The following is a 27,122-nucleotide window of genomic DNA, read 5'->3' as shown; positions in this document are numbered from 1 at the left end:
ATCCCGTTGCCGAAGAATCTCTGTTCTTCTATATGAACCTAGCCTCAAGCTAATTAGGTCTGGTTCAAAAATTCTGTTTCATTCTGAGCTCAAACAGAAGCATCACACTAATACTACCATCCGAGTAGTTTCCTACACAGAGAAATACACACTTACCATAAGCAAGAAGAGATGGGAACCACAAGAAAATCATGTTTCTGACTGTTTTCTCTTCACTTTATCTTTTAAGCAGATGGCTATGAGAGATCAAAGGAACACATTTGTAAAGAATGAATACTGACTTTTTACAATTCAATATAAAATACTGCCTACACAATCTTTTCTACATACTTTTAAACATTATTATGTTCTTTTAGCTAAGCAATGAAACAGAACACCACACTCCAGTTATACTCACAGGTTGTAGTTGTGGTGGCCAGGTGGCAAAAGTCCTCTTCAATATTTCTCAGTGACTGTCTTCTGTTGCTAGGTTGCTGAATACAGACTTGAAGATTAAGTTCAGCAAGTGTCTGGACTGTGTAATCCCCTGCCTTTACTATGGCCTTTTATTCTCTCAACTGGCCTATCCTCCATGAGATGGGAAATTCCGTGTGGAAAAAAAAAATATTGGAAATCCCGGATCTGGCCCTCCCACACATTAAGCCCATGCTTCCCCTTGCCAAATCAACCTTCTCAAAGACACACTGTGCTGACAAACTGCCAAGTGCTTCATTACATAGCTTTACTGACAGAAACACACAATTCCAGGATATCAGGAAGGAGCAAGACTGTTAGTTTTAGCTGCATGAATAAGCAGATTCCAGTTTTTCACCCAGCATGATGTTTTGCAGCAAGAAAGTGTTGGTTCTTTTGGGGATCTCAGTAAGAAAGGCACCAATGCTCATAGCTGGTTAACTAAGTTTGGGTAAAAGATGGAAGCTGCATCATTGGACAAGCCTTTCCTCGTGATTCACAGAATGTCATGAAGAGTTCTCATTTGTGGTAAGGTTTTCCAGCCTCAGGACTGCTAGTACTCTTCTAGAATATTGTTCATAATACAGATTTATCAAAGCCTGGAAGGTAGATTTAGCTTTGAAGAGTCCCTTGGACCATATGCTACAATATTCTTGTCTCAATAGAGTTACAATTCCTTAACAGGTGTGCATAATATTTCAGGTGGATAAGACAATACACTAGTCTCCTACTGAATTCACACACATTTATTGTGTATACACTGATTAATGACTACTGCACGAAGCAGTCACATGGTGTCCATGGTACACCAACACATGTCTGAGTAATCATGGACACTTTGCTACAGTGGGTTGGTAAGCGGTCACAGGCTGTTTGGAATGCATCTGCACACAGGAGAAGGCATTGAGCGCGAGGATGACCCATTCCTTGCACAGTAGTCTTCTGGCTGCACTGCTCCACTCCTTGATCCTCATGCATACCTTCACACATATGCCACTTCAGTGGTAAGGCAATGATTTGCCATGCTACGAACAGAAGTAGCTTTGGGTATTCTCACTGAAGCATCCTTCTCACCTCTGTTACAGGTCTCACAAGTAGTGTTGAGGGTCATAAGCAGGGAACAGGCAACATGAGTAATAGACACATTAACTCAGTTCTCAACCCTGTGCAAAGACATGACATTAGAAGCTTGTAGCAGAGCCCACATTCCCCAGCGCTGCCAACCCTTGTCGATACAAAGTGGTATTATTCCCTTGCACCCCAATTAGCCGTGTCACCCCACCCCCTATTCCACATCCATGCAGGCACTTACTATGAGGGCTCTACCAGACAGTCCAGTTTCCAGACTGGTATTCCAGGCATAAAGATTCACCATTATCAGTGAGGTTTAATGAAGCTTAACAGGCAAGGGAATCAGTAGCAGTTCTCAGTGATAGCAGGACACAGGGTAGCACCCGCTTCGTACCTGTAAAGCACAGTTTTAGTTTATACAGTTAATGTTAGAGCTGTTATTTTAGAACCTCAGCCTGTTCTTACACAATAAAAATCAGTGGCTCATGGATTCCAAGCTAAGATCTCAGCTGGTATCAATCCTCAATTTTTTCACAAAAAAATTTTGTCAAGTAACCATACTTTGATAGATCTCTGCCCAAAGGAATCCATCACAGAAGAGAGGATAGAAAAAATAATATATTCTAAAACACCCTCAGTTACTATCAAAATATCAGAGTCTACTAGAAATTGCAACAAAGTCCTAGAAAGCATGTCAAAGTCAGCTACTGAATAGCGAGGATTAAACGTAACACATTAAATATTTGTAGGGAGAGGAACAATTTCTAGCAGGTGCTAACTAGCAAAACTAGAAACACAAGCCATCAAAAAACTCTGGGAACTTGAGGTTAGCTCTTGGCTATGTCACCAACTCATCCTGCAGGCCTAGGCCTGGGCCACCCATGCTTAGAACCACCAGACCTCCAGAGAATTCCAGGCAGCAGCAGATCAGGTCTGCTATTTTTTTTTTTTAGCCTCAGCTGCTCATCCATGGGTGTGCAAACATCTCCTGGCTGCCAACTCTGCTCTGTCCATGTCCTCCAGATTGCAAACCCTCCTAACAGAGGCTGGTACTTTTCATGCACCTGTAAGGTACATCATGCAGCTGGGCCTAATTTCTGTAGACATTATCCTAATACAAACTAATGATAATGAGTTTTAATAGGGTAGCCTTATTTTTTTTTTCTAAAACATTGATCAGCTGTTATAATTGTATACAGAGTAGAATTACAGACAACTTCAGAACAGTTTACATCCCCTCTGGAGCCAGGAGGCAGAAAATCCTACACCTTTTCCTGGACATTCACTTTTTCAAGCAGTTTTATGAGCCTCCTACTGGTAAGTGCTCATTCTTGTCACGGCAGAAGCTCTGAAGTTGAGTAGAGGAAACTTTATCAGAATTGCTTTGCCAGTGGAATCTCCGGAGGAAGGAAGAGACTATTTCACAGTTCACAATAGCCTTCCTTTACAGGGGCTGTCTGAGACCTCTTGTCTGCAGCAGATTAAAAACCGCACACAAAAAAAACCAAAACACCAAAGACTAACAGCAATATGCCTGTAAAAATTCCAGCCTAAAAAGACTGCCTGTTTTTGTTGGCAGTATTCTCTTATGCATCACTGACATGGGGCTCTTTTTGGTTTTTCCCAGGGAATTCTGCCATCCACTAATCACATTTTTATCTCTTTTTAATATAATGGAAGATGCATACAAATGCAATTTTTTTTTTTAAAAAAAAAAGCAAGCCTGAAAAGCATTTTCACACAACTGAGAGGTTAAAAATCTCACTATTAAAAGTCCAAGGCTCTTAAAAACTTCAACCCTGTTGTTTGGGAAGACTGGTATTCCTGTGAGCTAAAGCTCATTAGATCAGTAGTTACATAGGTATTCCAGGAAAACACCTCTGATACAGTTACTTAGGTTGAATGGCAGAATTCCAAGCTAGAAATGCCATCCAGCTTGCCTTTTAGCTGGTTTACATGTTACTGATTTATTCTTTTCATAGTTATTTCACATTTGTGCTTTTTTTCTTCCTTTACCATTTTTTTGGAGAATATTAGAGTTTCATTTCTTCTGCTGCACTGAGTTTCGTGCACTCTTATGCTACCTGAACACAGACACAGTTCCTTAAAACTAATCCAATTCCTCTCTGCCAGAAAAATGGGAGATGTTAGACCTAAATCAATTCAAATCTTTAGAAATGCTGAACACTTCTTAGTCCTATACACTCCAGACCTTCATTTCCACAAGTGAAAGCCCAGCTTTTTACAAGTTCCAGATGAGAGAAGCTCTTTTCCCTTACAGAGATGCCTAACAAGGATTAACTAGCAGCAACTAATTTTCTAGTTGGAAGGTTTATTTGATAGGCTACTATGAGACATAAAAGGTAAGAAAAGGCTATATAAACACATTAGGAGTAAGAACAACAAAACCTGGCCAGGTCTGCTATTTAAAGAAGGATAGCAATTGACAGAGGACATGTCAAATGTCATTTCTTTCTACACAGGGAAAAGTTAAAAAACACTCACTGCAATAGTGTTACACATTGGGAAAAGAAAACAGGTCAGAATATGGAAAGACTGGAGTGATGACTATTTAGGTTAGTTCCAGCCAATCAAGCTACTGTAAGGATGCAAACCCTCAGTAATTACCTTAGAGTACAGGGAAAGATGTCAGAGGGCTGACAAAAAGCAAATATTGCCTGTGTGTATCTAGGAAAGGAAGATCCAGGTAATTAGAAGCCAGGCCTTCCACATGAGCACCTATAAAAGATACTAGAACCATACTGGAAAATTAAAAAAAAACCCACACCACAATTGGAAAATCAGCAGAAGGCTGATCTGTGAAGAACAGCTGAATTGATATGATAGATTTTATTCTTGACAGATCAATCTAGTTTGTACTTGAAGGCTGAGTGAGTAACAAAGAAACAATAGTGCACTATGTTTTGCTGTAGGTAAGATTTTTCAATGCTGTCCACGAGACATTCTTATAAGCAAACTGAAATCACCATAAAATGAGCGTGCATGAGATGTAACCACTACTCAAAGGGCAGTTTTCAAAAAATCACCATCAGTCTGAGAGGACTATACAAATGAGCCCTGCAAGGGCTTATCTTGAATTAACATGAGCTAATTTAAGTTGGATTGCAAATTATCATCTAAAATGCTTAGAAAATTTGCAGACGACACCAGGCTTTGAGGAACTGCAAGAGTTCCAAAGGACCAATATAGGACTCAAAGATTTGAATAAGTTAGAGATGTGATCCAAAAGAAATGAGGACAAAACAATAGAAGCAAGCACAATGGTCTTAATCAAATAAACCAAACCACCACCAAAAAAGAAAAAAACACTCAACCAAACACCACCATAGAAACAAACTGGGAAATTCCTTGCTAGGCAGGAGAATCCTAAAAAAGGAAGTAGGAATTATAGCAAATCATGACTACAATATGGGCTAAGGATTTGTTATCATTTTTAAAAATAGGAAATGCTTTTCTGATATATATTAACAGGAATGTTTTATTTAAGACAAAATTTGCAACTATTCTGTCCAATCTGCCATTGCCAAATCTCATCTGGTGTAGTGTACCTAATCTCAAGTACCACAATTTCAGAAAGCTACAGGCAGACAAAACACAATCAAATCCTGAGCAACACATTTGATACACTATTTAGAATGAGATCAAAGTTTTATTATTTTTTGGAAAATAAACTAGGACCATCTCATACAATCTTGACACCCTGCACTATCTTCATAACAAAACCAAAAAAATGTTTAAGATTTACTGATTTTATTTCTTATGAACATCCTCATTTTGTTTCCTGTCCCTGAAACATGCGGGAATGCTTGTCTGACTAGTAAAGAGATTGCAAGGAATCTAATCTTCTGAACTATCAGCTCTCCACAGACAACACATACTCAGTAACATGTAATTCAAGTAACACACACTCAGAAAACATGGCTTACATGCAAACATCCAAGGCATTTAACTGTTTTATTCCCACCCCACTGCAGAAAAGGATGATAGAAGAAAGTAGTCTATACAATCTCCTAAAGCCCCAAAGGTATTTTAGAATACTTAAAAGGCACATGACAAAAAATTCTTTATGTTCACTTGGTGCATAAGAAGTAGTGGTTGGATTGATTTTTCTTGACAAAATTTCAAAGGCAATTTTTCTAAATAAGGAGGCCATGAAATACTAGAACAGGAGTTTTGTAGTCTAGCTTTCTGTTGGAAATTAAGTCTTGGTTTGAGATATTTGTCAATATCAGTAGTTTATGAAAACAGGATGTAGTGGGAAATTATTTTAGATTATCTAGAATTCTCTGTTGAACTTGCTGAAATCACAAAAATAAGACAAATACAGAATATGGTGGGATCTCAGGTAACCAGAATATATACATATATGTATGTACATATAGAAAGAGACAGAGATTAATTACCCATGTTCTTTCTTAAAGAATGGTTCTTTACATACATTATATGACTACAGCTGCATTTACATATTTCTAAGTCTTCCTTTTTAAGCAGTGCTGGGTTAACAGTTGGACTCTATCTTAAAGGCCTTTTCCAACATAAATCATTCTATAATTCTATGTCAACAGACAAAAATAGAGAATTAAGTACCTCCAAGTAACCCAGTTCCATTTCTCTCTTAGGAGCTATATTTATCATTCCTAAATTAAAACACTTCATAAGTATTTATGTCAAAATAGTTTGTATAACTAATATATATTATAAAAGATACGTATTATCCCATGGCAAAGAGCTGTAAAACTACTTGATATGTTGAAGTAATGGAAAAAACTCCAGCTTCATCCACAGTAACACAGTAGAAGAGTAAGAGCTTTAGTCAACCTTGAGGGGAAAAGATGTTCTGGTGCCACTAGTGAAGGTGTTTCCTGTTTGGAGAGGAGCTTGAAACACTAATTTTTTAAAAATTCAGAGACAAAGGGTTTAGGGCACAAGTTTTCCCCAAGGTCTAAAAGGGAAAAGATAATTTCCAAAAACATACTCATCCCTCAGCCTGTGTGTCCCATGAAGTGTGAAGCAGGCAACAGAAATGCTACAAAGAAGCTGGAATTTTTCAGGCTGCCTAAGACAGTCTCCACTCTGTCTGGAGTGAAACCCCAGGAGCCAGAAAAATCTCATCTCCACTTCTCATTTCGGGAACTCTCTAATGTGACTCATGTTGCTCAATTTCCTCCATACAGACAAAAATACACATTCAAAAATCTAACCCGAGGCCAGGGATCACTTGCACTGGCAAGGTGTGATTCAGTGCATTGAAATGTGAAACAGAACAAAGAACCAGAGGGAACAACTCACACCTTGAGTTAAGATAAAAGCAGGGCTGCTCTTAACATCACACATACCTGGCTACCTGCAGTTGCAGGTGGAACTGATCCCACGCAGAACTCAATTATTTCTAATTCTACTGTTGGAAACTATGGCAGAGGAGTTCTTGGAGCCTTGCCATCCTTCATGTACATGTAAGAAAGAATAACTTAATAATAACCCATGCACTAACCCAGCACCGATTATTTTACTGCCCAGGTCTGTTCCATAGTCCCACAGTCTCGGCAGGTGAGATGTCCCAGATGTGACACTTATGGGAATTCTGGCTCTGAGGAAGAGAACAGTTACAGTATTTGGCAAATGAGAGGAGTGAGAGGAAATTTCAGTATTAGGAGATTAAGTTGGTGGTTGGGTCTGTAAAAGTGGTCATCATGAGAAATGTTTTTTGTTTTGCAAATTCTTTGCATAGCTTCTGCCTAGCTCTGTTCCTAGAAAACACTGTTTTGACTTGTCAGATAGCATGTGAACTATCAGTAGCACCGGAGGGCTGACATGACCTTCCATTCTCCAATTGCAGTATTATGAGGCAGAGACTATGAGAAAGGATGAAGAGGGCAGTAGCTTCACTTCCTTACTAATATATCTCACCATTAGTTGATGAACTCCAAGCTTCAGGTTTGTTCTTTTCAGTGCTTCAGTCAGTTTCAGGTAAATAATTTTTATACATCAATGGACACAGTATTTAATGTGTTTGATTCCATAACTAAAGCTATGTTCAACAATGATTGCTTAACCATTAAATACAGCACCTGATAACTTCAATATTGTAATTTCTTGGGTTTCTGCTTAAGTTTTCAGCCCAAATTGCCCACCCCCAGAGCTGTGCTGCTCTAGGAAGGAATATCTGCTAAGCAAGCTTCAGAGAAGGCCAGCACAGATATTCCAGTCCTTAATTTTTTTACTGGTAAACAAGCAGAAAACAAACTCTCCAAGCGTTATCTGCAGCAGATCATAAACTAGAGAGCAACATTTCTGAAGAATCTAGAAGTTTTGGATTACATACCTAAAAGGTGCTTTTTTGGGTGATACTGACCTTCATATTTAAAGCCAAGCCCCAGAAACTATCATCACTGTCTGATGCCATTTATAAAACCAAGCAGCAGAAAGGTCCATCACCAAAGGTACTAGCATTCTGTGGAATGAGATCCTTAACACTTGATATCTGAAATCTTCAAAGCAGAAGACCAAAGTACAAGGAACAACTGCACAGCACTGAGAAGTAAAACCTGACCCATGAACAGCTGGCAAAGGCCTATCATTCATACTACTCATGACTTTTCTCAGTCTGCAGACCATGAGAGAAGTTTTTGAATTAAGTAGTCTTCCAGGAGCATTCTAGACACTCTTCCACAAGTTCGCCACAACCACACCATCCCTTCTCAAGAAAGTTTATTTCTATCAGCTGGATAAGTAATTGCTTTTTAGGACAGGCATGTTTAACTTAGTATTATTAGTGGAGGGTACTTCAACTGATGCATATTGTAGTTGTTTCAAGAACAAAAATTCGTCACTAACACTGAAAGCCATTCCATTAAATTGCTCAGTTCTAACATTTCCTGGACAAAAACCAGCAGCACAAGGCTTTTTACAGTTCCAGTTAACCGGTGTCAGGATCATTAGAACTTTCCTTATTTCCTGGGCCCGAAAACACCACTTTAACTTTCCAGTGAAGATTTTGCTTTTCTGCCACTTCTAGATATCTTGACTCATCAGGAAGGGAGATTCTGTCACCTACCCTGAAATTGCGACACTTTCATATTTGAGCCTATAAAGCAGTCCACAAGGTCATTTTTCTCAGATGCAAAGCATGAATCCCACCCCACAACACCCCGTGACAACCCTTCACCAAAAGGGTGGTCAAGCACTGGAACAGGCTGTCCAGAGAAGTGGTTGAGTCACCAACCCTGGGGATATTTAGGTGCTTAGGGACATGGCTTAGTGGTGGACTTCTATATTTGTCTTTCCTGGTGCATAGTAGTTGGGTTCTTTCCCCTCTCATTTATCAAGAGGCATTTACTCATCCTTTGTAGTCACACATGACTGCAATCAGTAGCAGAGTCTGGTTATTTAGACCACAGGAGTAATAATCAGCTAAGATTACTTTCATAACAGTTATTAGATCAGCAGGAAGTGAAGAGATTGTAATTTCTCATCTATAAAATAATACTGGGCCTGCATGCAACATTCCTATTTGAAGCAGTTAAAAGTTAAGTTTATTTGTACTTCTAAGCAACAAAATCCCCATGATGTTAGACTGGGTACATAAACTACAGAGGAGAAGCTACCCTACTATCAAAATAGAATGAAAGATCCAGATTTATGCCCACTTGAAGGTAAGTAAATTAGGAGTGTATTTGCTTTATACCCTCTAGAGTCAAAGACAAAGGTTTACCTAAAGGTTAAGTCAAAGGAGATCCTTTCTCTCTATGAAGAAAAATTGAGAGCAAATACATTTGTTTAGACGCTTACAGCCATGGGAAAAGAATTCAGAACAAAATTGGCAGTATTGTAATTCTTCATCTCTTATTTAGGTTGTACTGTTAGCTATTGGAAATACAAATTAAAAGTTAAACCACTGGCTCTAGGGATTTTCTTCTATCCTCTAATGCAGGGTTCAGTTTTCTCCCCCTGAAATAAACAGTGTACATGCCCTTTTAAAAGCACTTCCCTCACCTACTAGGGTATGTAATTTAGTAAAATGGAGTAACAAAAATATATTCCTATGTATACCAGACGCTGCTCTCTGACCTTGGCACTCCTTGAATACCAGCACTTGGGAAAGCAGCTCTTCATTTTCCTGCTCTGCATGCCATGTCCCTTCTCTTAGAGAAGAATTATTGCTATTAGCTAAACCAGCCTACAGACACAAACAGTAGTAGATCACTATCTCAAAAAATAAAAATTATCTACCTTTTTCCTTCAATCTATATCCAGAATTCTTCTAGTATGATGTTATCCACCCATCTTTTTTCTTCATTCTGTTTTTTTTGTAGGGAGCTGCAATCCCAGCACCACAACTAAGGACAGACACTGTTTCCCTGCTGGGTATCTCCAGCCCTAAAACCACCACTCAGAATACCCTCGAACTCATGCATTTGCATTCATGGAGCAGAGATATTTCTGGAGAAAAGCAGCTGCAGCTGGAAGGCCCTTATATTCAGGATGTCACATTTCCCCCATAAATGAACTCAGATCAGTTAAACAACTCATTCACACTATTTGTCTCTACAGACCACACAGCAACAGCTGGGACTCTGGAATCATCACCTGCACACCATGCTTTCATCATGCCTCCAACATACGCTGTAAGGCATGGACACTAAGGGCAGGGAAGGACAACCAAAGGACAGCAGAGCCCTGAAAACAAACCTAGCAGACTGGTTTCACTGATCAAGGGGATTCTAGGGGGGAGCATGTGGTCAGTACTTCAAAGACTAGCAATCCAGTGACAGGCAGACAGTATTTATGGTCATTCAGAAGGGGACCTAGGAGAATGACACCTCCAAGTAGGAAACTCTATAGATTGTTCAAAGATAGAAATAGTCCATGAAGTCCCCTCTAAAGAAATATCTTACTGGGTGCCTAATAGAAATTTGTGTTGAAGTCTGGAGAAAAGGAAGCAGCTAGGAAGGCTCAAATAGGATGTCCTGCACTCTTTGTAAGTATCGGGAAAGTAAAGAGGTGATCAGAAGTTTTCTGTATATAAAAGGATGAAGCTGGTACAAAAAAACAAACTGATACAAATCATCTGTGAATAAATGTAGACTGGAAATTAGGAGGGAGTTTCTAGCCATCAAAGCAACAAGGTTATAAAACTGACTTCTACAAGTTGCAGATCAAAAAACTTTGTTTTCATGCAGATCTTTTTCAGTTTCTAAAAGGGATCACATGAGAGCGTTTTTCATGAAAGCAAGGTATAAAGGACCCAGCAGCCCTCCTTTACACTCCTGCATGCTGAAGGTTGGCTTAGATTCTTAACCTTCAGTGCACAAATCAAGCCTCTAGCTTCTGAACTGCCTATTCATACGCAGATCCGAAAGATGTTAATACCAGGAGAGATAATGTTATTATCCTGCACTTGTTCTCGCTTCTTTGCAAATCTGAGGAGCTGCTAATCAACAGCTGTTCAAGAAAAATCCTTCTTCAAAGCCTATTACAATGAGCAGGCCAAGCAGCAAAGCAGTCCTGTGATCTTTGATGGCCACCTTAAGTCACAATATACAACAGTGTATTTCATTTGCACCAGTGTATTAGGCATTCTTCTGCTCAACTCAAGGGTATACTCTCACTCTGGGACAAAAGAAATAAATTTGCAAGTACAGCTCAGCAAGTACCCTCATTTTATTTTCCTTCTTCTGAGAGTTCCATGCAATGGAAATTACCTATTTAAAAAATATTTTCTTAATATTTTCCTGTAATACAAGAGTGGGCCAAACATATTCTTATATCTTGTGCTCTGCTGTCAAAGAACTCAATAAAAGGAAAAATTTATACAGCTGGACTTTAAACTGATTGTTTCCCTTTTCCTGATTCTAGTAACCTGGATTTGCCTAATGGCCTGAGACAGTCCCATGATGAGCTCCACTGCAGCACAACATGTATTTAACACATTTAGATAATACTAATATTCCTTTTCTAGTCATTTGCTGTTCAGGGGCTAAGTAGCAAAATAAATATGAGGATGTTTTGACATTAAGATACTCCTGACTCAGGTTTTTTTCCTATTCTCAAATGAAAAATTTACTTTTGATCTTGAACTGCAATCCAGTTTCTTCCTTTTAAGATGTCACGCAAGCAAACTAGTGTAGTCTGGGCACTGAAAGCAAGCTAGAAATAGCAGGTCTGAGACCTGCACAGTAAATTGATACTGGATTTTGGCAGTATAAGCTGATCAGATCTGAACTCTGTGTTTCTGCAGCCAGATGACTTCTGTTACTGAACTTGTTTGATTACAACTGGCTTTGATACCTCCATATACAGCTGCAGTACAGCCTCATCTTCTCTTCCCCATCCTTCATTTCAATCCAAATTGATAAAACAAGTGACAGCTGTCAGTAGTCAACAACAATTTCTCAAAAATTCCACTCAAGGCCAATTTAGCTTTTAACTACACATCAGAAAATCTCGTAAGCCTCATGCACAAGGGCTAACCCATCTAGGCTTTCAACCTAGGCTTTTTCACAGATCCTTTCTGTTAGTGGGTTGCTCTGAAAGGGAAGCCAGTGTGTTTTCTTTGCAACCATCAGCTACTGTGTACTAAACTTTTCCACTTAGCGACCTTAGCTGAAGGCTATAAAACACAGAACATAGCACAGGGGAAAGGAGTCACCTCAGATACTCAACCTGTCTGAATATTCCAGTGTAAGTCAAAATGTAATTTTGTTTCAAAGCTGGAATCCTGACATTCAGCCCAGGAGAGGAGTTGAAATGCTGTATGTCATGCTTTGCCTGAATGTTTAAAGTAGGTTCCTGACTCAAGTCGGATTGAAGAATACTGACTACACAGAACTGATCTGGAGAAATGGGGGGGAGAAGCTATGAATCTTCTATCCACAAGGATTCTCTTTGGTGAAGATCTAATCTTTGCATGCATGAAAACATTTAAGTGGGAAGCCCATTTACACATTTGTAAGCACACACCCCTGAAATAAACAACAAACCCAAAAAATTATTTTTCACTGCTTTTTCAGTAATCTTAGCACTTTAATTTCACAGAACAGCCCATGTTGGAAGGGACCTCAAAAGATCATCTGGTCCAATCCTTTGTGAGAAAGGGAGCCTAGATAAGATTATCTAGCACCCTGTCCAATCACATCCTGAGAACCTCCAGTGATTTGCCCTTATTTATACATGCAAGCTTTTTCAGTGATACTTAAAAAGAAGACCTTTCTGCTTTTATAGCAAAGGTTTTAGGAATCCAGTTAGCAGATGGGAGTCCTACAACAACCACGTCAGGTATATTCACAGGAAGAAGAGAAGGGAAAGAGACAGGTCAAACAGAAGAAAGGGATAACTAGGCAGAACTGCTCTGAAAATCCTTCACAAGAAACACCACCACCCTTGCTCTGCTAGCACCTGTGCCTCAGGAACTCCTAGGAAACTATCACCTGACACAACTACAGTATTGTATCTGTTTTATTGCAGATATTCTACACATGCTTTCGCTGGACTGCAAATACATAGGAAGAAAATGCAGCTGCCTTTACATCACCCACTTGTGCTTTGCTCATAATGCATTTAAGCTACTGATTTGATTATTTTAAAAAAAAAAATAGCAAGCCTTTAGCACATTCCTCTGCTGTTAGGTTTGACACTGGCATATAACTGGATTCCTTAAACTACATTCAGAACCTGTATTTGTTGAAAAACTGGCATTTAACATACTCATGTAAACAATTAATGTACTTAAAGCCACAGTTTCCATTTTTTTCAGAAGAAAGTACTAATCTGAATTGTAGTTTGAGCTACTGAATGGTAGAAGGCTAGAAGATATAAAGACTTAAGATAAAGTAGCTTGTATTTTGATGTGTCAAGCTACTGCTTACACAGCTACTAAACACTCTAGAGCTAATTTTTAGGGGGCACTACATTCGTAAGTGGAAGCCTCCTCCAAGATTATTTGAAGACCATTTGTACACCTCAGTAGCCAAAAAAATATGAAACTCTAGGAAAAAGATTCAAAAAGCATGCTCAGAAACCTTATACACTTCCTGAAAATAGCAATTTTTCTCAGGGGCTGGAGGCACATAACAGGGAACAAAACTGTTTCTAGAAAGTTACTTTTAAAAGATACAAATATCACAGCCTTAATGCCACCACAAAGCCCAGTAGAAATGCAGTTAAGTGTGACTGCAGGAATGTATTTGTCCCCTATCAGCCGTCTTCTGTCACTCAGATATTTCATCCAATACAGATACACCCAATATAAACCCATTCTCTCAGCAGGAACACTCACAGCATCTCTGTTCTCCATCTATTTTCAACAAACCTGTAGGTACATAGTAACACTGATATCTCTATCACTATCTCAAATTGAGTTGATATTTATTAGCATTTTCAGAGTTGTTAAACAGAAAAAGCATAGTCACAGGACCCTCTTATGAGGGATGCAGTAGAGAACACAAGGCTATTATTACCTGCTTTATCCCTCTCAAGACACGCAGTAAGTACTTTTAAAAGGTAAAAGTATGACGGATACCAGGACATCTCATCCCTGTATGAAAATGAACTGGGGTAGCTATAATAGTTATACCCAGCCATCACACCACGTCACATGAACCGCAGCTTTTCTTGCTTGTTGCCTTTTTAATCTCTGATTGCTAGAGTATGAAGAGAAGCTTGACCAAGTTCAAATGCACTAGCTCAACCAGTAAATTGGCTGACATATCCCAGATCCAGCCTAACCACACATTCTGTTATACAAACAAACAAATGTTGTTACACCAACATTTTAATGCACTGCAACACACATTGCAATATTGGCACAACCCAAGCCAATATAAGGATAGGAGAATTTTGCAAGGCCATGTGGATTAAAACAATCTGATGACAGGAGGGGCATAAACAACAACAGTGTAACTTTATAGTCATTTGGGTCCAGCCCAAAGCCTGCACACTATAATGAAAACAAGCCCCATATATAACACAGAAGAGGAAAAAACATGCTGGCTATACTTACCCTTATGATCTGGCTGTAATTACTCAAGGAAAATACCCACTATCCTATCTTAATTATCATTGCATTGTATTCACTGTTTCCTAATTTGAGATATTTACAAATGCTTCTCCCCAGAACAATGATTTTTAGGACACCACTGTCAAGAGATGTAACTTGGCCAAATAAATAGAAAAAAACCTTAATTTTTCAGAAATTAGCACTAAACACACTGCCACAGTTAGGTATGAGTAAGCCCATTACAAAAGGAAAGTCCCTCCATGCAATTTTGTTGGAGGCAGGCTGTGTCTGGTTTGAGACCCCTGTTGCCCCATGCCATCCTCTTTGTACCCCTGAGGCTCACAAAGTGACGTGCTAACAATTACCACGAACAGCAGGGGATTTTTGTCTTCAGCCTAAATACTGACAGGAAGCTCCTATACCTCAGCACAGCATAAGAAGCTACTTTTGGATAAGGTGGGTGTTTGGGAAAGCATTAAGAAGAACAGGACAAAGTTCTGCTTTGCTTATTACTAAGTTACAAACTTACCTACTCAGGATCATGTCAGATGCCTGCTCTCCTTGCTGAGGACAAATTCCCCTGAAGTTTAGCTTCTGAGGTATGGCATAAGTATTTCCTTTGCCATCCTTGCCCTTGCTCATCAGTGCTACCATTGTTTGTTGGTAGTTCCTTCCGTGCATCATAACTGAAATGGCACAATAAAGTTTTCCACAGCTACACAACAGACTTCTATGCTTAAGGAAATGAAGTATCCTATTCCAGTGAAAAATAAAAAGGCAAGGTTCATTCAAACAAACAAGCTCCATAAAACCTTCTTAATGCTATAGCTCTAACAAGAAATAAACAAGAACATCAGATATTAGGCTAAATGGGTAAACAAAATAATCAAGGAACAAGCTATATTCACAATCAAAACAAAAACAGATCTTCTAGATTGCTTGAAAGAAACTTAAAAGAACTAACACTGCAATAGCCCTATAGGCCTTTACTACTGAACCGAATAAAGCAAACTCAAGCAACAACCCCAGCTTCACAGGACTCTCTAAGCTTTATAATCACAGCATGGTCAGGGATGGAAGGGACCCCTGGAGAACATCCAGTCCAACCCCCTGCTAAAGCAAGGTTCCCCTAGAGCAGGTTGCAAAGGATTGCATCCAGGAGGGTTTTGATGTCTCTAGAGTCAGAGACTCCACAGCCACTCCAGACAGCCTGCTCCAGTGCTGTCATCCTCAAGGTGAAGCCGGTCTTCCTCATATTCAGGAGGATCTTCTTGTGTTTCAGTTTGTGCCCGTTGCCCCTTTTCAGCAGCACCCAGAGACAGAACAAGAGCCTGGCCCTGTCCTCCTGACATTCATCCTTAAGATCTTTGTAGACATTGATAAGATCCCCGCTCAGCCTCCTCTTCTCCAGGCTAAACAGGCCCAGTTCCCCCAGCCTTTCCTTCTAAGACAGATGCTCTAGTTCCCTCCTGAGCTTCATATCCCTCCGCTGGACCCTCTCCAGTAGTTCCCTGTCTCTCTTGAACTGTGAAGAGCGCTGCCCAGAACTGCACAGAGCGCTCCAGGCGCGGCCTCAGCAGGGGAGAGCAGAGCAGGAGGATCACCTCCCTTGACCTGCTGGCCACGCTCCTCCTCAAGCACCCCAGGATCCCACAGGCCTGCTGGCCCACACAGGCACACTGCTGGCCCATGGGCAACTTGCTGCCCACCAGCACTCCCAGGCCCTTCCCCGCAGAGCTGCCTTCCAGCAGGCCAGCCCCCAGAACGTACCGGTGCATGGGGCTGCTCCCCCCCGGGCACGGGATCTCACACTCGCCTTGGCTGAACTTCTCTGGGTCCCTCTGCGCCCAGCTCTCCACCCTGCCCTGGTCTCACTGAACGGCAGCGCAGCCGCCGGTGCTCCAGCCACTCCTCCGGGTGCCGTATCCCCAGACACCCGGCTGAGGTGCCTCTGCCCCTTCATCCAGGTCATTGATAAATAAGTTGAACAAGACAGTACATAGTGCTGACCCTGGGGAACACTGCTGGCTGCAGGCCTCCAGCTAGGCTCTGCGCTGCTGATCACAGCCCCCTGAGCTCCGCTGTTCAGCTCGTTCTTAGCCCACTCATCTCACCCACCCTTCCTGAGCTTACCTATGAGAATGTTATGGGAAGCAGTATTGAAAGCCTTGCTGAGGTCAAAGTAGACAACACTCACTGCTCTCTCCTCATCTGCCCTGCCAGTCATTCCATCATAGAAGGCTATCAGGTTGGTGAGGCGCGATTTCCTCTTGGTGAATCCATGTTGACTATTCTTCATGACCTTCTTTTCCTCCACAGGCTTCAATATGACCTCTAGGATGAGCTGTTCCATCACCTTGGAGGGATGGAGATGTGACTGACCAGTGTGTAGTTGCCTGGGTCCCCCTTCTTGCCCTTTTTGAAGGCAGAGTAACACTGGCTTTTCTCCAGACCTCAGGCACCTCTCCTGTTCTCCATAACCTTTCAAAGACAATGGGGAATGGCTTGACAATAACATCTGCCAGCTTCCTTAACACTTGGGGATGCATCCCATCAGGGCCCATGGATTTGTGGGTATCAGGTTTGCTTAAGTGACCTCTAACATGATCCTCCTCGATCAAGAGAAAGTCCTCCTTTCTCCAGACTTCCTTTCTTGCCTCCGAGGTCTGGGAAACCAGAAGGCCAGTCTTAGCAGTGAAGACTGAAGCAAAGAAGGCATGCAGTATCTCTGCCTTCTCTGTGCCCTTCATCACCATAGCACCCACCTCATTCAGCAGCAGGCCCACATTTCCCCTAATCGTACTTTTCCTGTCCATGTACTTGAAGAAGCCCTTCTTGTTGTCCTTGACAGATTTCATTCTAAACAGGCCTCAACCTTCCTCATTGTCTCCCTACACATTCTGACCACACCCCTATATTCCTGCTAAGTGTCCCTGTCCCTTTTGCCAGATCCCATAAACTTCTTCCTTCTGATGGATGTTTGTCAGAAGCCCCTTACTCATCCATACAGTCTCCTACCTCCTTTACTCAATTTCCTACTCATGGGAATACATTAATTTTGAGGGTTTTTTTAGAGGAAGTGATGCTTGAACCCTAATCCCAAAGGGCATCTCATCCAGACACAGATTTTATCACTTTCCCTGTCTGCCCTGGCAAATCCAGAACAGCTGAGACAGTAGGCTTGGTTTCTACTTAAAGCCCTTCTCACCCCTTCATCTCCTAAGAATTAACTAATAAGGATTTAGTTTACTTTACAAGGGCTCTGCTTGTTTTCCTCATCATGTTGGTACTGCTCTGTGCCCAGAAAAAAGTAACTGACAATAGCATCTGAAATAACTTTTTTATAGGCTTAAGACAGCTAATAGTTTATTAAATAACTTAGTTATGAAGTAATAAATCAGAAAACAAATTCTAATCCAAAAGTTATACTTGTTAAGTATCTCTAAATGCTGTATTTAGATATGTATTCTTCTTTATAGAAGGTGTAATGCATTAAAAACTAATAGTACACTGTGTTCAAGCACTGTTTTTATACTGTAAAACTACTACAGATGGAGAAACTCATGTCAACAATGATTTACTCTTGTACGTATTAAAAGAATAAAGTAGTTCAGTTAAAAGTGAACTACAGTATAGCACTTAAAAGATACGGCTATATTGAAACTAGTTTGGGAGATATTCTTAAATTTTTTAAAAATTCTAGTCTTTAAAATGTAGGGACTCTCTCTTTTTGGAGTAAGCACTAATACTCAATACAAGACCATGCTCTTACTTCAGCACTGCAATGAAACAATTTTTTCTTCTTTTAAATACCATTGATTCAATCTGCAGTGAATTGGTGCATCTTTGTAATTCTTGACATATGTGATCTCATGCTGAATGTGTGATTCTTGCCCAACTGGAGTGGCACCCATAAAGGCAAACATGAGGTAAATTTGTGTCTCTTACTTAAAATGTAAGCTACAACACGCTAGGGCATTAAGCTACCTGCATCTCCACGACCTTCTCCATTCCTCGCCCCCCCAGTATAGACGCCTTGCCCTCCAAATGGCAGGTACCCGCTGCAAGGCCCCAGCTCCAAGATGCGGGGGAGAGGAGGCACGGCAGCCAAGGAAGGGAAACATGGCCCAGGTCACCCCTGAGGCCTGGGCGGCCGATGTTAACGGGTAACGCGCCCCTTCCGCCCCTGTGAGGCCATGCCGCCCGGCCGCTCCCCTCACGACGAGCGGCAGCTGCTGCCCCGCCCCCGGGCGCGAGCACCGCCTTCCCGCCAAGCGCCCGCCCCCGCGCGCGGCAGCGGCCCGCTTCGCCTTACCTCACCGCCATGGCGGCGGTGCGGGACGTGGAGATTGATCCCGAGGGCACGTTCAAGTACATCCTGGTGCGCCTGCAGCGCCCGGGCGGCGAGGAGCGGCGCGATATCGTCCGCGGCACCAAGGCGGCCGAGTTCCACAGTGCGTGACAGGCCGCGGGTGGGGGTGTTGGGGGGTGGGGTGGGGGTGACAGCCCCCCGCGGCCGTTAGCCGGCCCCCTTCCCCGGCGGCAACTCTCATATAACTAAAAATAATAGATAGCTTAGTACAAAACCGTGCGGGACGTGGCTGCCGGTTCCCAAGTGAATGTGAGGCGGAGGGGGAGCCAGCCTGCCGTGGGCGCTGTCAGCGGACATAGCTGAGGAGCCTCTTTTTTCCCCTTTATAGGTGTGAATATGAAAAGTGGGCCAATACCTCTGTCAGGTGCCATTGCCAACCCTGATAAACCTCATCTAGGAGAACGAGTTGTTTAACTAAGTAAAATCTGACCTAGCAAACTTTAATGAAACAGCTTTTCTATGTCTGGCAAGAGAAACCTCTCACAGGTGAAAGAAGGGCACTGGAGGAAAATGAGTGGAAAACAGCTGAAAAGAATAGTTCTAGAGCATTTGGTGCCTCCTGTGTATTCTAATGTCTCTAATCATTCTTCTTGTGCAGATCATATATTTGAAAAAGTAAATCCTGAGATGGAAAAGCTGGGATATGAGTGCAAGTGCCTTGGAGGAGGGAAAATTGAGCATAATAGCAAAGAAAAGAAAATAAGGGTATTCGGGCTCTCTACCGTAAGTGAATCTCTTGTATTCCTTCAAATCCTTTAGTCTTTGACGTTCCGGGATTTTTGTTTATAGTATGGTGGCTTTTGGCTATTTGAATCCCAGTGTAAACATTAATGGGAAAACTTGCCTGGCTCACTTGTGAGATAGATTAGAAAGACAATAGTTTTAAGGGCAGGAGACCAAAAGTAATAAATGACTTAATGCTGCATAATACCAGCATTAAGTTATATTCAAGACTAGAAATGGAAGTTAGCATATCTTGGCTCAGAATTTTTTAGTCTTGCTGCTAGAGCAGGAATAGCGCATCTCTAGCTGCAGGGCCTTGGTCTAGCTACTGTGTGATCTTTATTTGCCATTAAAAATGTTGGGTGTGGTATTTCTGGCATAACCATATTATCTAGTATTTTTAAAAAGTTTGCATTTTATAATGCATCAGTTTTAACCTGCATGGTTTAAATGGTGGTTTACATAAGCTGTTCCTCTTGGGGCAGAGTCAGTGATGAGTAAGAGTACATATTTTTTTTGATAATACAATTTTGAGCTGTTTTTTCAATCTCCCAAGTTAAGTTTCACGTGAAATGTTACTGGAAAAAGAAAGTAACCTGTAAATCACAGGGTTTTATCAGTAGACTAGACTACTGTGCAGTAAAGGCTTTTTGACAGGAAAAAACTTACTTGTAGTTCTGAAATAAGAAATCAAGATAATAACTCCAGTTACATCAGTAAAGGAAAGGCACTTTCTAGCGCAGCTGTCTTAAGTTTCAGTGAAAGAGCAACACTGATCAGTGATGTAAATGAGGGTTAAAAATCATGTGGGTCATCTGACATTGCCTTAGGTCAGTGTTAGGAGTTGCAGTGGCTGAAGACCACAGATACTTAAAATTCTGCCATTACCAGCTAAGGCAAGATTGCAAATAAATAAAACATGAAGACTGTGATTTCTTTAGTGGCTAGAATAGTACTCAAATGTTCTCATGTGTGGTGGCTTATTCCTTTTTTCTTCAGCTGAGCCAGATCAGATGTTTGCATACTCATACATTAGGGTGGGTCAATGCAATCTCTGTGGTTTAAAAGAACACTCAATAAATATGGTGGCTAAGGGGTTGGGAACATTTTAAAATGAGCCTTCTGCTGGAGAAATGATGTGGAAAATGCATCCTCTATTACTCGAGATTGCTTGACCCCATCTCATTTATTTTCTACAACTTGGCGTTGGGGTGAATTGAAGAGGCCAACAGAAAAATAAAACATGATACTGTAAGAACAACTCTTTTAGTACCTGTATTTGATTTGCACATGAACTACTTGAAGTACCAAATCATAACTGGATAATTTGTGTTGACAAGAACTGAATGGTTCTGTGGACTTAATTTCTGTACATGCCTAATAAGTATTTGTTCTTTCTTGCAGGGCTATGGAAAAGCAGATCATTCGGTGACTGTAGAGATACTGAAAAAAGTGTATACAGATTATGAAATTACATGGTCAGATGACAAGAAATAAATTGCCTACTTACAAGCACAACAGGCAGTTAAAAACTGGAAACTGTGAGCTGTACTTTGACAAATAAAATTGAATGTGTATTCTATGTACGTTACCATAAACCTGGAGAAACTGGACTCTGCTGTAATTCATAATATGGTTAGTATCCCCAGATAGATCTTATTTTTCAGATCATTCCTTTGTGCAGAATCTGCAGTTCTAAGCCTTCTTCCTCTCCTTTTGACATGCCATCTAATTAAACACTCCCACATCTTACCTTCCAGTTTGTCTTCATCCAGTGCTGTCTCACTCATCTATTGTAGATACCTTTAGGATTTTGCCATCAATTTATGCACCACAGTACCAAACCTGTTACCTGGTCTTTTGACCATAGTGTTTTCTGTTTCCTTTATTTTGTATTTTTCTTTAGGCTTTCCAACTTCACCAGATTTACAAAACCTGGGGAAGAAGTGAGGAGGGTTGGCTGTTACACTTCTTCACCTAAATCTCTGATTTATTCCATGGTATTGAAAATTCAGTATTTATGTTCCACATGACTAATGATCAAGATCTTTTGTGTTCTTGTAAAATCCTTACCTTTAGCAGACTGATGGCAATGTCAAATTGTAACAACCCTTCTTTTGCTCTGATTCTCCTGTACTTCTTTTATTCCCCATGAGTATAATGATGCTTTTCCCTTTTTTTTATAGCAATAATTATGTTCTAGTTAACTACCTCCTGGCCAGACCCAGCACACCTAGGCAGTGTCTGAATTAACTTACAGCACCTGCATCCTCCTGTTGTGGCAAGATGTTGTCCTTCATTTATTAACTTACTTCTTAGAATTGCAACTTATGTTTCCTGCAAGTCTTCCTTTAATGTTGTTGTGGATTTCAAGGGAGTTCCTTTTGGTCTTAAGCTTACATTGTTGACCTGCAGTCTTCAAGAGGTATTTGCATATAAATCCTGGTTCTTCCCTTTGCTGTGGTTCCTACTGCACTGATCTACTACTATCTGGCAGTATGGAGTGGCTTTTCCTTTTCAATGTGTATATGACTCTTAAAGTACGAACTGTGAAATTTGAGAGGCTTTAGTCGAGTTTCCATCACAAAAAATCCCGTTGTTACTACCTTATTATGCTAATTATCCATCTGATGTCACCCTTCTGTGTCTTTGATTTAATTGCTTGGGCAGAGAGGAATTTCCTTTTCCTGTCCTCAAACCTTTCAGCCCATTCCTCATTAGAAGAGTTCCAGTTATCACCTGGGAGTGGGATCTCTTGAAGCTGGTGCTGCAGGTCTCTTAGTTGGCACCTGCTTCCCCCACCATGCAGCCTGGACTTCCCTCTCCAGCACCCCTATGCACTTCTGCATCTGCTGTTTGTGCTTCTCTTTATGCTCTTGTGCACTGGTCTTCTGCCTGCACCACTTCAAATGCTGTGATAACATTGATTGAAGGTTTGATTTTTCTTAAGATTTTGATTCCAAAACATGATGAAATGTCTGTGTACCTAGTAACCAAGAATAGCATACAGGTCAATAATTTGCAAATTGGCCACTTCCCACTTTGATTTTCCTCATGGGTTTTTTCCCCTAAGCCTTAGTAAAATAGCTGTAATTGCCAGTACAGAAAGCCCATTTTTTTTTTAGCCTCATTTCCCAAAACTAGCAAATAGTCTTCAAAGGGAAGTCATCAGTTAAAGATAGCGTCTGCTAAAACAAACAAGCTTTTTAATTTAGTTTCCTGAGACATTTTATGACCTATTTTAATCTTTCTCTCCACAATACTTACGGGAAAGACATAATTTAGACCGGATTTCTTATTGTGATGACTCTTTCCAAAAGTGAGGGGGTGGGTCAAGGGGAGAAAAGTGGTGGTAATTTGGAACAAGCTGGTAAACTGAGTTACCAGCTGATCTCTACCTTTGTTTCTTCATACAAGAAACTGGGCCTGGTGTAAGGGTTTGAGTCATCAAAAAAATACTTTTGATGGTCCTCCCACTTCTGTTATTTTCTATTGCAATGTCATTTAGAGAAATGCTGATTTCCTTGGCTATTAAGTAATTACATAAGTATTACAAGTGAGTGAGATATTTTTATTCCAGATCATGAGGAGAAGCAGGAAACTGGTCACCAGGGTGGTGATGATTTGGCAGGTAGAGAAAGCCTTAATGTACATTAGGGAAAATAGTAGTATTTGATGTTGAAACACCAACAGAACCACCAGCCTTTAAACCCAAATGTATTAATTTTGCTCCCTCTCAGCATCCATCTGCTGAATTTCAAGAACAGAATAGAACTCATCTGGAATTATGGAAAAGCCAATGCTGATTTTGCTGATTTCACCTGAGAAAAACATCCTTTATTAGCATCTTTAATTCTGAAACGGGAACTTAATTACACTGTTGGCTTTCCTGTTTTGCAGGTGTGCAGTCACTATGAGATTGTAGCTCTCTAGCAGTCTTCACTTCAAAGTCCAAAAAAATCCGATTTCGTACTTGCATGAAAACAGAGCCATATTTCAGCAATCCAAGAATAAAAGGATACCGAGGAAAGGAGTAGTATATTAAACCCAAGACAGTGAGTGCCACCTTCATTTATTCATACAAAAATACCTAAGATTCTTGTTCCTAACCACATTCACTGTCATAGTGGTCAACATTTCTTATTGCTTCAGGTACCATTCTCTGAAAGAGCAGTAGACCTAGTAAGTGTAGAACACGCTATTCAGTCACTATGTACAAGCCACAATTTGTCTTATGACTGAGGCTTGAAAAATGGCAAGCGGTAGCCAGTTTGCTTTCAGCTTCTCAGTTCTGACAAAAAAGAACTGTTAACAGTACTTTATTGATCTGCCAAAGCTAAACTTCCCTTTGTTCCTCAATCTATAGTCAGCAGTTTGCTATCATCACCAAGTTTCAGAGTTGATGCAGAAAAATTCCATAGCGCAATCACAGCTGTGACACAACTGACTGCTTTTGTTCTCTCTCTCCTGTAAAAGAGCAACTTCAGTAATTTCCAAAGCATCCCTTTAAAATAGTCTACTTACAATTGTTTTTGAAACAATAGTAGTTGTTAAGGCTCTTCTGTAAAGTACGGGAAATCTCTGACTTGGGTGTCTTGCACTGTGAAGACTCAAAAATCTTCAGCTACAGGATCTTTATGTAATAAAGTGACTTAGGTCACCACTGTCAGAAGTTTCTTTCCATCCCCTTAGGCTATTGTCCTCCCTACACTGAGTATCCTTGCATGCAGTTTACTGCAGTGGTTGGCTATCTATATTTTTGCAAAGGCACCCAATAAAGCAGTGCATGATAAGCAGTAGCTTTGATGCACACATTAGGAGTTGTGTAATAGCTTTTTGCCCAGTTTTGGTTAAACAAAACATGCAATGCATTTTTTTGTGTGAATTTTGGGTGATGCTAAGCACTTGGGACCAGGTTTTGTTGTTCTTTGGGTTTGTTTGCATTTTTAGTAAGGTAATTTCTTCAGCCTAGGACAAAGGAGTGACTTGTACAGCTTTTCTGAATGCTTGCTGCCCAGCCAAACTGCTGAAAAGATTTAAGAGGTGTGAGCATTCAATAGTACCCCCCCAGCAAGTGTTGAAAATGGGTCATAGCATATGAGCCATTAACAGAAACATTTTACTAATTTCTAAAACCAGTATAGCTTTTCCCAGTTACTTGCTGACAATTTCTTAAGTGATACATCAAAATCTGAATGTAAAAATTCAGAGACCACAGTAGTGCATATTCTCTGGTATACTTTTTCAAAGGCATGAATAAAAGTCGCGTGCATTACATGTGGAAACATTACAATGACTTGCGAGACTGCTAGCAGAATAGAACCCAAGTAATAAATCCAACCCCCTCTGGTGGCAAAGCAGCCGGGCACACAGATACGCAGATGATTCTGAAATCTGCTGCAGCAGTTAAAACTCTTCTCACCCTTGAGAACAGCTGCTTGCACTGTATTGGGATGTTAAATGATCTCATTTACTTACGGTGAGGTTCTAGCACTGCCAAAGAATGTGAGAGGGGGACTGGGGACAGCGACTTACTTTACTTTTAAATACATATAAATGACAATTACTTGGCATAAACAGATGCTGGTTTAAGCAGAACTCCATTTTTCTACGCAAAACCAGAATCAGAAGTCCTTCAGTTCTCAGACATCAGAATTTGTCAAGCATTTCTAACAAGCATCTTTAATTTGTCAAACCAGAATAACACAACAGAGGAAAAAGCAGAGATGTGAGGATTAAAATATTTTGTCTTTGATATTTTTGAAGGACCGGTGGTTGCATTTTAAATGGAATCTTTAAAGGCTATTTCCATAATACATCGCTGTAGTCCTTCATCAATTGTTTTAACTATGCTGGTCCTAAACACATTCCTTTCTTCAATGAATGTTTCAAAGAGGGAGATACCACCACCAACACCAAAATAATGTACTTTGCTTCCCAAATACACGCGTCCGTTTTTATCCAAGAGCTCAGCCAGTGTATTGTGCAAAGCACTGTAGTACTCAGGATTATAGATGGTCTCAGATGTGAGAATTATGTCATACTTTGAAAAGGGGCTGTTGCTGCTTCGCAGGAGCTGGCTGACTTCAGACCATGCCCCAGAAAAAAATCTGCATTTGGTGAGCATATCAGGCAAGCACTCTGCTTTCCTGGGCCTCTTTGAAGGAGGCTTGTTGGTTCCTCTGTTGTCCCTACTGTCCAGCCTGCTGCCTTTGCTTGTACAATTAGCCACCACGTTAGGCAAGGTTATTTCATCAATCACTGTGCTGTTGTAGTCCTGAAAATGGACTTTTCCAGCTTTACCCTTTAAAGCAACTATTCCCAGCAGTCCTGCCCCACAGCCAAGATCCAACACAGCCTTGTTGGTAAACTGTATTTCAGCCTCGGAAAAGTAGTCTATGAGATCAAAGGTGCATTCCCAGATCTTCAGCCCTCCTTCGTAGACTCCCGGGATGAGATCAGAGCGAGAAGAAACACTTTTAGATATGATGCCTTCTGCATCCACACCATCCAAACACATAGTTTCCACTACAGACACATTCACCGAATACAAGCCTGATGTCATTTCCATGACTTTATTTTCCAATATTTTGTTGGGATCTTCAGGTATACTGTGCTCCTTGGCAGCTTTAAAGAACTTTGACGGTGTCTCATCTTGCTGTGCATCAGCACCCAGCCTCGGGCTGGCACCTGCCGCAGTAGCAGCAGTTTGCTGCTTCTTTCCTGTGGATTCTTGCTTGTGTTTTGGTGAGTGCAACTCTAAGTCCACCTTACCCAGAGTGTCTGGTTCATCGTTCTCATTTTTGTCAATAAAAAAATTAAATCGGAAATCCATTTTCAGGAATAACAGTAAACAAAAAAAAAGTTTAATTTATTACAGCCAGAAACACTCGTCTAAGAGCAATACTAACACAACTTTTTTCTTGTTTTTTTATAGAGGATGTTTTTATGTAGTTATTGCTGTGGGGAAGAGTGCTTTGCAGGTAGAATAGCAGATATTTGGCCAACAAACCAGGTGAGTTACTTCTGGAAATAGAATAAACAAGTTCTACGTATTAGCACAAACAAGCCGACTAATCGCTGCCTCCTATTTTTTTAGGTTAAATTCATTTAAATACAATTTTAAATGGAAAAAACCCATCTTATAAGCATTTAAATTTATGAAAAGACTGCATGACAAGTGACATCTCTCATGTAACGTAGATAGAGACTGGAAAAAATAAGAGGAACTGCTTATTACCGTAAAACTCCCCGTTTCAGCCTTCAGTCTTTCAAGCCACGCCAAACCACAGCGCACAGAGGCTGTTAAGGCCCAGCATCCCTCCCTTACAGCCCCAGCTGAAGCATGCAAGCCGGGCAAAGAGATCCGATCCCGGCTGAGCCCACCCCGTGCCCGTACCGACCCCCGGTTGCTGGATACCGGCAGCACCATCCGCTTCTCCCACGTGGAGCGGCTGCCCCTTCCGCTATCCCAGCAGCCCCCGCGGG

The 27,122-nt window shown here is 40.9% G+C and overlaps 3 protein-coding genes across 9 annotated transcripts in view; 1 reads left to right on the top strand and 2 right to left on the bottom strand.

Moving 5' to 3' along the window:
- The window catches only part of RXRG (retinoid X receptor gamma), a 77,626-nt gene extending 58,934 nt beyond the window's left edge, over window positions 1-18,692 (bottom strand). For 2 of the 4 annotated variants that reach the window (XM_080407390.1, XM_080407397.1), the window contains exons 1-2: window positions 398-18,692; window positions 157-236 (exon numbers count right to left, since the gene is read on the bottom strand). In XM_080407390.1, the coding sequence (XP_080263516.1) occupies window positions 157-193 (37 nt within the window). In that variant the 5' untranslated portion in view covers window positions 194-236; window positions 398-18,692. Of the gene's footprint in view, window positions 1-156 lie in introns of all 4 variants that reach the window. The other 2 variants (XM_080407393.1, XM_080407394.1) reach the window with 2 other exon arrangements.
- Window positions 18,693-18,793: 101 nt separating this feature from the next.
- Window positions 18,794-21,247, top strand: LOC308071682 (14 kDa phosphohistidine phosphatase-like). Its single transcript, XM_080407482.1, has 3 exons — window positions 18,794-18,993; window positions 19,510-19,634; window positions 21,039-21,247. Exons 1-3 carry the CDS (start codon window positions 18,864-18,866, stop codon window positions 21,129-21,131), a joined length of 348 nt encoding a protein of 115 aa, XP_080263608.1. The 5' UTR covers window positions 18,794-18,863; the 3' UTR covers window positions 21,132-21,247.
- Window positions 21,248-23,184: 1,937 nt separating this feature from the next.
- METTL18 (methyltransferase 18, RPL3 N3(tau)-histidine) lies at window positions 23,185-27,119 on the bottom strand. Of its 4 annotated transcripts, none has more exons than XM_080407444.1 (2): window positions 27,034-27,119; window positions 23,185-26,660 (listed from the first exon to the last, which is right to left on the bottom strand). In XM_080407444.1, the coding sequence occupies exon 2, from the start codon at window positions 26,467-26,469 to the stop codon at window positions 25,417-25,419; it is 1,053 nt and encodes a 350-aa protein (XP_080263570.1). In that variant the 5' UTR covers window positions 26,470-26,660; window positions 27,034-27,119; the 3' UTR covers window positions 23,185-25,416. The 4 variants fall into 4 exon arrangements, with proteins under 4 accessions (XP_080263570.1, XP_080263569.1, XP_080263572.1 ...); XM_080407443.1 differs by having other exon boundaries at window positions 27,038-27,114; XM_080407446.1 differs by having other exon boundaries at window positions 27,055-27,079.
- Window positions 27,120-27,122: the final 3 nt, after the last annotated feature.

This window comes from Falco punctatus, assembly GCF_963210335.1.
Source record: "Falco punctatus genome assembly, chromosome: 11".
Lineage (NCBI taxonomy): Eukaryota > Metazoa > Chordata > Aves > Falconiformes > Falconidae > Falco > Falco punctatus.
Note: the sequence above shows the minus strand (reverse complement) of the source record. Positions and strands in the feature narration are given on the sequence as shown.

Coding starts and splice junctions, on each gene's coding strand:
- LOC308071682 (XM_080407482.1), top strand. CDS start 18,864: ATGGCGGCGGTGCGGGACGTGGAGATTGATCCCGAGGGCACGTTCAAG. Junction 18,994..19,509: donor CAAGGCGGCCGAGTTCCACA/GTGCGTGACAGG, acceptor CTTCTTGTGCAG/ATCATATATTTGAAAAAGTA. Junction 19,635..21,038: donor GGGTATTCGGGCTCTCTACC/GTAAGTGAATCT, acceptor TCTTTCTTGCAG/GGCTATGGAAAAGCAGATCA.
- METTL18 (XM_080407444.1), bottom strand. CDS start 26,469: ATGGATTTCCGATTTAATTTTTTTATTGACAAAAATGAGAACGATGAA.